Below are 9,016 nucleotides of genomic sequence, written 5' to 3' on the forward strand. Positions count from 1 at the left end.
TTTTTGTTTTGAGTTCTAAAATATTACAAAAAATTTCGCGCTTGCTTCGCTCGCGCAATCAGAAGCCATCTACCCATGTTTTTGCATTCACCAACCAGCAATAACTTATGTATGGTTATGTATGGCATTATCAGAGCCATATAAATTGAAATGTGGTGTGAGGCAGGGGGGTCTGACTTCCCCGAGAATATTTAATATTTATGTCAACAACTTGCTTGTTGAGCTCAGCAGCACTCATGTCGGTTGCCATGTAGACGGAGTAAGTTTAAATAATTTAAGTTACGCAGACGATATGGTGCTGCTGAGCCCCACAATCGGGGGAATAAGAAAGTTACTCACTATATGTGAAAGGTACGCTGAACAGCATGGGCTGAAGTATAATCCCACGAAAAGTGAGTTATTGGTTTTTAAGGGAAAAAATAAAAGCCCCTCATATATCCCACACGTAAAACTGAACGGGTTACCGCTAAACAGGGTAACACAATTTAAATATCTAGGCCATATTGTGACAGAGGATTTAAAAGACGATCTAGATATGGAAAGGGAGCGCAGGGCGCTGGCTGTGAGGGGAAACATGTTGGCGCGCAGGTTTGCTGGTTGTTCAGCACCGGTTAAAATAACACTTTTTAAAGCGTTTTGTCAAATATTCTACACCAGCAGTCTGTGGGCTAATCATACACAAAAAGCGGACAGCGCACTGCGCATTCAATATAATAACGCCTTCAGGGCGCTGTTGAGGCTTCCACCTTACTGTAGTGCGTCAGGGATGTTCGCGGATGCGCACACTGATGATTATTTCGCGATCATGCGCAAAAAAGTGGCATCAGTGGTACGCAGATCGAGGGGAAGCAGCAACAGCATTCTGAAGGTATTTTCAGAAAGGCTAGAAGGGCCTGTTATGGATAGATTTATCAAGCTGCATGTTAGACATGGGACTTGATAAATCTTCTAATAATCCTGGATGTATTGTGTGTATTATTTTATATTATTTTGTACTTGTGTGTTACTACTAACATAGTTTGTAAGTTTGTACTGTTTACTAACACGCTATGGGCCGTCGATGCCTGAAAATAAAAGATTTTTATTTTTTATTTTTATTTTTTTTTTTTTTATTATTTTTTTTATTTTTTATGTACGATTGGGCTACATTTTACGTAATTTTTGCTTTGACTTGTTAACTATAAAAAAAAAATTCGCGCTCACTTCGCTCGCGCAATCGGTAACTACATATGTCTCAGTTTTTCGTATGGGTTTGAGTTGCAGTTGGAGGGCGCCGTAGAAATCTCGCCCAGGGCGCTGGTAGAGTTAAAACCGGCACTGATGCTGAGCGTTGCCCCTTTTCACGCATAAGTGAAGCAGCTGCAGCGCTTTTCTTTTTTGTTTCACTGTTTGTTTTGTCCATTGTTTTATTTGTTTGTATTTGTGTGTGTTTGTTTTCTGCGTCATTTGTGTGTTAAATAAATGGTTTTTCTTTCTTTCTTTCTAATTCAAATATGCCAAGGCCACATGTTAGTAACAAAAATAACTTAACCTGTGTTTGTAGCTACTTACAAACTACAAAATATATAATAACAGCAAGAACAATAAATCAACAGTAAAACTCTTTGGAAGGTTTGACAAGCCGACTTTAAAACATGTAGCTTGTCAAACTTATGCAGTGCTAACCCATACAGTCTATTCGCGGACACTATACGGATGCTGTGGAAACCTCCCTTAATCCTGTCTATTATAGTTCGGCCATTCAGAGAATGCGTTCCTGACACGTCGCGATTGAACTGACGACGTAACTTTGCAATGGCGTTGCAGTTACGATAAAAATATTTTTGCTGGTTGTTTACCGTTTTAACAATTGAGGAGCATTAAAACAACATTATTATATCAATAATCAATTAATGTAGTTACGTCGTCAGTTCAATCGCGACGTGTCAGGAACGCATTCTCTGAATGGCCGAACTATAGTGAGGCAACTTTCTTACGCAATATCGCGAAGTAATCATGTAATTGTAATATCCATCAACTTTAACAAAGAGTTTGAATTGGCAAATCTAAACCAATTTGCATCGATAAAATGTAATGTAATACTTTCACAGCCTAACTATCACTAACACTTATCTAAAAACTAATAAGCATACTTTGGCAAGTAATATAATACTGTTAAAAATAAGTTTACATAATACCTTCGACATTACTCATCAATGTGTATCAGAGTGGTATTTTCGACATAAATGGTGTCTGTTTTCCGGATTTCTGAGGGTGGTAGGCAAAATGGAGGCGGGTGGGACCAAAATCCGTTTTCTGTGCATACTATGGAAGATTCGCCGACGATTTCGTAGCCCTCGTCACAGGAATATATCATGAGGTCGCCCACTGGGTACTTGCCGTGCTTGACTGATGGCTCCGTCAATAAGCGTCCATTAGCGGGCACCAGAGGGTCGGGGCAGTATATTGCTGTCGAAAAAAATATATTAATCATAAGTTAGAAAATGTAATCGTGTAATTAGAATATAATAGGTATTTTAATATGTTTTGTTGCAATTTATATTATTGTCCTACAGCGAAAAAAATACTTGATTTTATAACTGCTTTACATGCTCTTTATGCAGATTTTTAGACTACTTCGTACTTTATAGTGTCATGTAGTTATTGCAGGGTGACTAAATCACCAGAAACTGTCGTGTTTGCAATGTACAGTGAAAAGTACAGAATAAAAACTTACGTATACAATGCGGCACTTCCCCAGACCACTTGCCGTCCATTTCGCACTCCAATCCCGGCGCTCCCACAAGTCTGTATCCCCAACTACACTGGAACATCGCGCGGCCGCCGAACGATGAGTTGTATTCCACCACGCTTAGGTGCGGTCCCAACGTTTTAAGTAGAGGACAGAATGTCTCTTCACATGTAGGGGGCAGTGACGACCAACGACCTGAAATAAAACCATTGGATATTTACTTACGTCAATAAATAATAAATAGGTAATTGAAAAAAAATGATTACTAAAATTAAAATGTTAAATAAATCCCCAGGTCAATTTTTTTTTATCATGTAATGGATATGATAAAAAAAAAAAATTGACAATTTTTTTTTATCATTTAATGGATATGATAAAAAAAAAATTGACTTGAATTTTTTTAATTTTTTTTTTTACCATATAATGGATATGATAAAAAAAAATTGACATGGGGATTTATTTAACATTTTATAAAGTATAAAGCATCTTAAAATAATGTCACTTTAATTAATATGTTCTGCGCAGCTGACTGATGTGTGTTACAGCCGCCGTAGCCGAAATTGCCCTTGGACGCCATTATTAGTTTAAAATATGCAGGTAAAGTTGTAAAATGAAAAAAAAAAATAGTTTATTGCTATTACTTTACATTATTGGTAATGCCCTTAATCTTACGCCAGGATTCTCTGTGTTGTAGGACCTAGGCTCTACGGTCAGTTCACAAAAACTTAATTCTAGAACTAAAAACCTAAACTAGAACAATTAACACAATTTGAATGTGCGTTGTGTCTGGGTGTGTGTGTTTGTATGCGTGTCTGTATCACCTACTCTAGAATTTTTCCGTTTGGTTTTAATTCAGCGTAAGGAAGAAATATTACCATTGGCCATGCAAGTGAGTATCGCAGAGCCGTTAAGATGGAACCCCGGCTGACAGCTGAAGTGCGCCGAGTTGCCCAGCTTCGTGCCCTGAGTGAACTGGCGGATTCGCGGGGACGTCACCACTATCGGCGGGCAAACCACATCTGAAAAACGGTACAAATATTACATAAAAATAAAATAAATAAAACTAGCATTTTTTCTACTGCTTTTACATTTTTAAATTACAATAGTTTCATGAATTGTGTAATTACAATTAGACCTCTCCTAAGCCCTTCCAGATATCTCCAAAAAACAGCAGTTTTTCAATTCAACAGTAGTCTGGTCAAATCAGACCAAAAAATGAGTGAATGTATGTAACTTCAAATGTCTAAATTGACTGGACTATTAGGTATATGTACAGTGCTAGGTTGATAACTTATCGAAGATACAACTCACTAACAACTTTAATGAGCACAGTGTTGGTGTGGCCGCCGGGGGAGGTGCACGTATACTGGTCGCTGTGTCTGACGGACATCTTGCTCAGCGTCAGCCGGTAGTGAGTATCCTTCTCGCCTTCCTCACTCGACCACGCTGGAAATCGTGCACAAAAATCCATTATTGTATCGGTAACACAAAATTAAGATTACTTTTTCTTTAAAAGAATCTTTTAAGAACTTTTCATACTTTCAACCTACAAACTCGAGTTTTTTTTTAAGTGTATGCCAATGTAGCGCTACGAGCATTCGCAAGTCGCAAAATTTTATGGCAGAAGAAAGCAATAAAGAAATAACAGTTGCATGCGCTTACATTCAGTACAACGACAGAAAATGTATTATAGACGACTAGTGCGGAATGTATTATAGCTATAATTCGCGTTCGGAAACCTCTCGAACATAGCAACGACGTCGACGGAGGCGCCATTAGCGATTGACAACAGAGGGGGCAGAGCGGCGCGGGCAACAATCATGTACGAGGATCGCGGTCCGCACAAACTTTACCGATCAGCTGTGAACATAGTACGTGTCGCGCGCAGTTTAAATATATTGCTAATTTCCGTTGGAATAAACTAGTACCTATGTTTTGGAAGCAGTTCTCCGCATTTCTACAGAAAATCTCCTTAACAATTCGTATTATTTTTCCTGGCTGTATAACAATTTTAAATGTTTTTGTGTTTATGTTAAAACCCACGGTTAAACATAAATTTCAATTTGTTGATGAATAAATAAATAAATAGTAACTGGAAAATATTATGATGAGCGCTTAATACTTTTGCTGTAGGCAGAAAATACGAAATTTTGGCAAGTGCAATACAAACACTGATAAATCGCATTTAGAGTCAGGCTACTGGAAGGCAGGTCGCTAGCTGAACCATAAAAATAATACGGCTATATATAGTTGGTTCAATTTATTTACCTACATGTTTACATTTGCAGGGCACAGCTAGCTGAATATAGATGAAATTGTAAGCAATGGTAAAACGCACAAAAAAACGGCAGGGCAAAGAAATAAAAGTTTTCACAATCTAATCAAATGAACCACAAAAATATGGCAGGAAAACACAGCACTCGTCGCAAAAGTCTGTACTAGTTTAGTAACCAAAAATATAATAATAGGTCGCTTGCGAAAGCAGGAAATACTTTGGCCAAAGATGAAAAACTAGCTGATCAAGCGCTTCAACATAATGCTTCGTATTATGAAGCATTATGTTAATAGATCTATGTACATACAGAAAAGCAATTATTCGCACACGACTTAGCTCAGCTCTATTAAACTTATGAACAACAATTTTAATAATAAAGAATTGCTATTTTATTGAATAGGTATCAAAATCGCCAGCATCCAGTTTTAGCAGTTTAGATAGTAACCACCTATAGTCATTTGAACGCGAAGGAGTATAAAATAAACAAATGCAAATTCGAATTCGAATACAAAAAGTACTTATATATATACTAGTTTCAGCCCGCAGCTCTGCCCGTGTGGTGTGTTGATAAAAAGTATTCTATGTTAATTCTAGTACCACCAAGAATATGTGTACAAAATTTCATGATGATTGGTTAAGACTTTCGCATTTTTAATATTACATAGTTGAATTATATACCACACAGTATTTTGAAAAATCAACATATTTATAGGCATTTCAAATGAGTTTGGAATCTCAGGAAGTCACAACACAACGGAATCTTGAGGTAATGTGCAAACTTTTCAAGCTATCGCTAATGTCACGCATAGACGTGACATTAGCGATAGCTTGGTAGGTACGAAGTCTTACCAGAGTGGTGTTGTCCTAAGGCCTGCGTCCAGCTCCAGTCCGGGTCGCCGAGCGCTCGCGGCGACACGCAGTCGAGTCGCACCGTGCTGTCGGGAAACACGTGCAGTTCACCAGAATGCTCCACCACTGCCGACCCGCTGAGTAACGTGTATTGTATCGTGGGTGGCGCGTCACCTGTAAGATGCGATAGAACATTATTAGATGGAGGTGCCACGAAGGTACAGCTTCTAGACATCAAAATGAACATGCATGATAAAAAGCCTCGCCTAAGTATAAGAAATCTTTATTACAGAAATCTCGAAATAAGAATAGCTGGATTCTTATTTAGAGCTCTGTGTAATTATATTAATTAATTTAATTATCAGCATCATGTTGCTTTGCATGATTGGCTTCGAATACAGGTAAATAACAAAAGACTTTGTAGAATTCAACGTAGTAAGTAAGTAATTCTACAGCAAGGATTCTTTAGTTGTACTCATACTGCCGAACATCGTTTACTTTGTTTGAAATTCAGGAATTATATAGAAAAACATGTGTATAACAGAATTTTGTTACATACCAGTAAAGTTGGTGACAACAGTAGTTGGTACACATTCTGGCAGTTTGGGTGTCCATTCTCCATTCTCACAATGCAGCATGTTGTCTCCTTTCAGCTTGTACAGGCCAAAGTGTTTGCACCGAGACAGCAGCACGGAACCATGGGGAAAATGTGTGTCTTTCTGCAGAAACATTGATATATATTAGTATATAGTGAAGATGGCAGCTCTGAAGTGGATAAACTAGATTTTGTATTTTGTGGTCTTTAATTTTTAATCAATAATTAATTAATAATAATTAAATTCATTGAGCTAAATGCACTGGAGAAGTGAACCTTGATCAAATGACAGAATGACTGACATAGGTGGACCAATCTTCTCTATATAGTATACGTAAAATAAAGTTACATATCTGTCTCTAGACAACATAAACTAGCTTACTTATAAGCATGTGCTCCTTGGATATAGTGTCTACTATGTGTACATGTCTAAAAAGTAGCCTTAAGTTTATATAGATTTTATGAATAGATGAGTACAGATTTTGACACTAGCTACAAGTTACACACTGATTTCCTTTTCATTTCAAACCAATTATAATCATGGAAAATGCTTATGTTTATATCTTTTAGTATAATATCTTCCCGATCTCAAATATTTAACAATTTGCTAACTTACACATGAGGAATTAAAGAGTGATACTTACAGTTATTGATGAATTTTTAAATGATATGGCCAGAAGTGGATGATCATTGCGATATAGACATTCCCTTAATATCGGTTGAAATCTACCATCTGGAATTAACACACAAATTGAATAAAAATGATATCTTGATCGCAGTGGTGATGATGGTTTCTGATTAAGTCTTAAAAAAAGATTGCTATTATTTTTATTTCACTTTGAACATAATGCTATATTTTTGGGGTGTAATATAAGTTCATGTTTATAGACTAAAAAACCTTTAGAACATTAAAATAAATATATATTCTACCTGAGGTATTGGAGCAAAGCGGTCCCACCCAGTTGCCATCAATGCATTTAATTTTACATATCAGCCTCTCATTCAAAGGCCCTATGAGTCCAGGGAATTTCACCTAAAAAACAAGAAACTGATCTAGTTAGAAATCTCAATTTAGAATTGACTTAAAGCTTAATTCAAAGCTACAAGCCAGATATTTATGCTTAAAGTTTGTTATTTGTATGACTTTTATCTAAAGCTATGAATATAATGTTCCTACAATAGCAAAACTTGTATTTTCTTTGCTACAAACCTATATTCGCACATACTCACCTCCGAGATTTTCGAAAAATCTGATCTAAACCTTGTTATATCCAGATTAGCATCCAAACTCTTAACGTCAGGCAGAGAACATTTGAAATCATCTGAAAATTATTATTATTTTTTTTTAATGGCTCGTAGGTCTCGGATTTACACACCATAATAATTTTCATGTTTTTACCTTGCGGATAGGTCACATTATCATCATTTTCACAATTCACCCATGAAAAAAACAGTAACAAATCTATAGAAGAGTATAATAGCAAGCGAAACATTTCAACACAACACGACGCTTCTGCAGCTCCACCAAAGTTATACCTGCTCCGATTTTATTAACTGAATATAAATTAAATTAATCAATTTAATTAAATATTTTCAGATGCCAAAATAAATAGATACTGCACTTTCAATTTTTTGTGATTTGTGTATATATTAGTAAACTGACAGAACGTATGAGTGTTGCCAACCTCTAAAATGATGATACCTACCTATCTATAGTCAGTTGCATAGAGCCGAATTTACTTACGGGAGTCAGATTTTAAGGCTGTCTGAATGCGATATTATACGTGATAGATGTGTATAAATGAAAATCCTTTCAAAACTTTTAAGATGCAGCATGGAACCTATCACGCCATTATCCAAACTAAACTTTTCGTCTTAGATGGGACGTAAACTTCCTTCTTCAAACTGTTTTTTCATCTACAATCTGGTACTCCCTATATTCTCCTAGGTCCCATCACTTGCCTCTCCGATTTTAATTTGCCGAAAAGGATTTTTCCATGACCGAAGCAACTTGTACTTAGGTACATACCCACCGATTTTTAGAGTTTTTGTACTCGCGCCCTCAGTGTAGGTGCTGCAAGCAAAGAGTGCAAGATGGACTTTTAATTTTCATAGCCTGTTTTGGTCTATGAGGTCACTTGGTTGATAGGAAAAATTCTCGGAAAAATCATTCACCGGATATGTAGGTAGGTACTTCTATTAATTGAAATAGGAACGGAGAATTGAGGTAGTTATTTGCTAGCATTGTATGGCAGTTAAAGTCAGTTAGGTCTCAAGATATGAATTGAGTATCAAGGCCAATCTTTAGCGTTTAGTTGGCTGGCCTTCTTTTCTATTTCAGAGGGCTATTTGAGCCAAACAATTTACCTGCTTGATAAGAAGAGTGGTGCACTCCTTTTCCTCTTCACTATAATCCTATTCATATTATAAATGTGAAAGTTTGTGTGGATATATTAGTTATTCTTTCACGCAAAAACGGCTGGACCAATTTGTTTGAAATTTGGTAGAATGGTCAACACATAACTCTGGCGTAGCTGCGGGCGAAAGCCAGTTATAATATAAAGAA

The 9,016-nt window shown here is 36.6% G+C and overlaps 1 protein-coding gene across 1 annotated transcript; it reads right to left on the minus strand.

Moving 5' to 3' along the window:
• Positions 1-1,958: 1,958 nt before the first annotated feature.
• On the minus strand, positions 1,959-8,059 carry LOC124645448 (locomotion-related protein Hikaru genki). The gene is made up of 10 exons (XM_047185255.1): positions 7,850-8,059; positions 7,681-7,772; positions 7,381-7,483; positions 7,095-7,183; positions 6,415-6,574; positions 5,856-6,029; positions 4,043-4,177; positions 3,607-3,750; positions 2,717-2,926; positions 1,959-2,448 (listed from the first exon to the last, which is right to left on the minus strand). Exons 1-10 carry the CDS (start codon positions 7,941-7,943, stop codon positions 2,186-2,188), a joined length of 1,464 nt encoding a protein of 487 aa, XP_047041211.1. The 5' UTR covers positions 7,944-8,059; the 3' UTR covers positions 1,959-2,185.
• Between the last annotated feature and the right edge of the window lie 957 nt (positions 8,060-9,016).

This window comes from Helicoverpa zea, chromosome 31 (assembly GCF_022581195.2).
Source record: "Helicoverpa zea isolate HzStark_Cry1AcR chromosome 31, ilHelZeax1.1, whole genome shotgun sequence".
NCBI classification, from domain to species: Eukaryota; Metazoa; Arthropoda; class Insecta; order Lepidoptera; family Noctuidae; genus Helicoverpa; species Helicoverpa zea.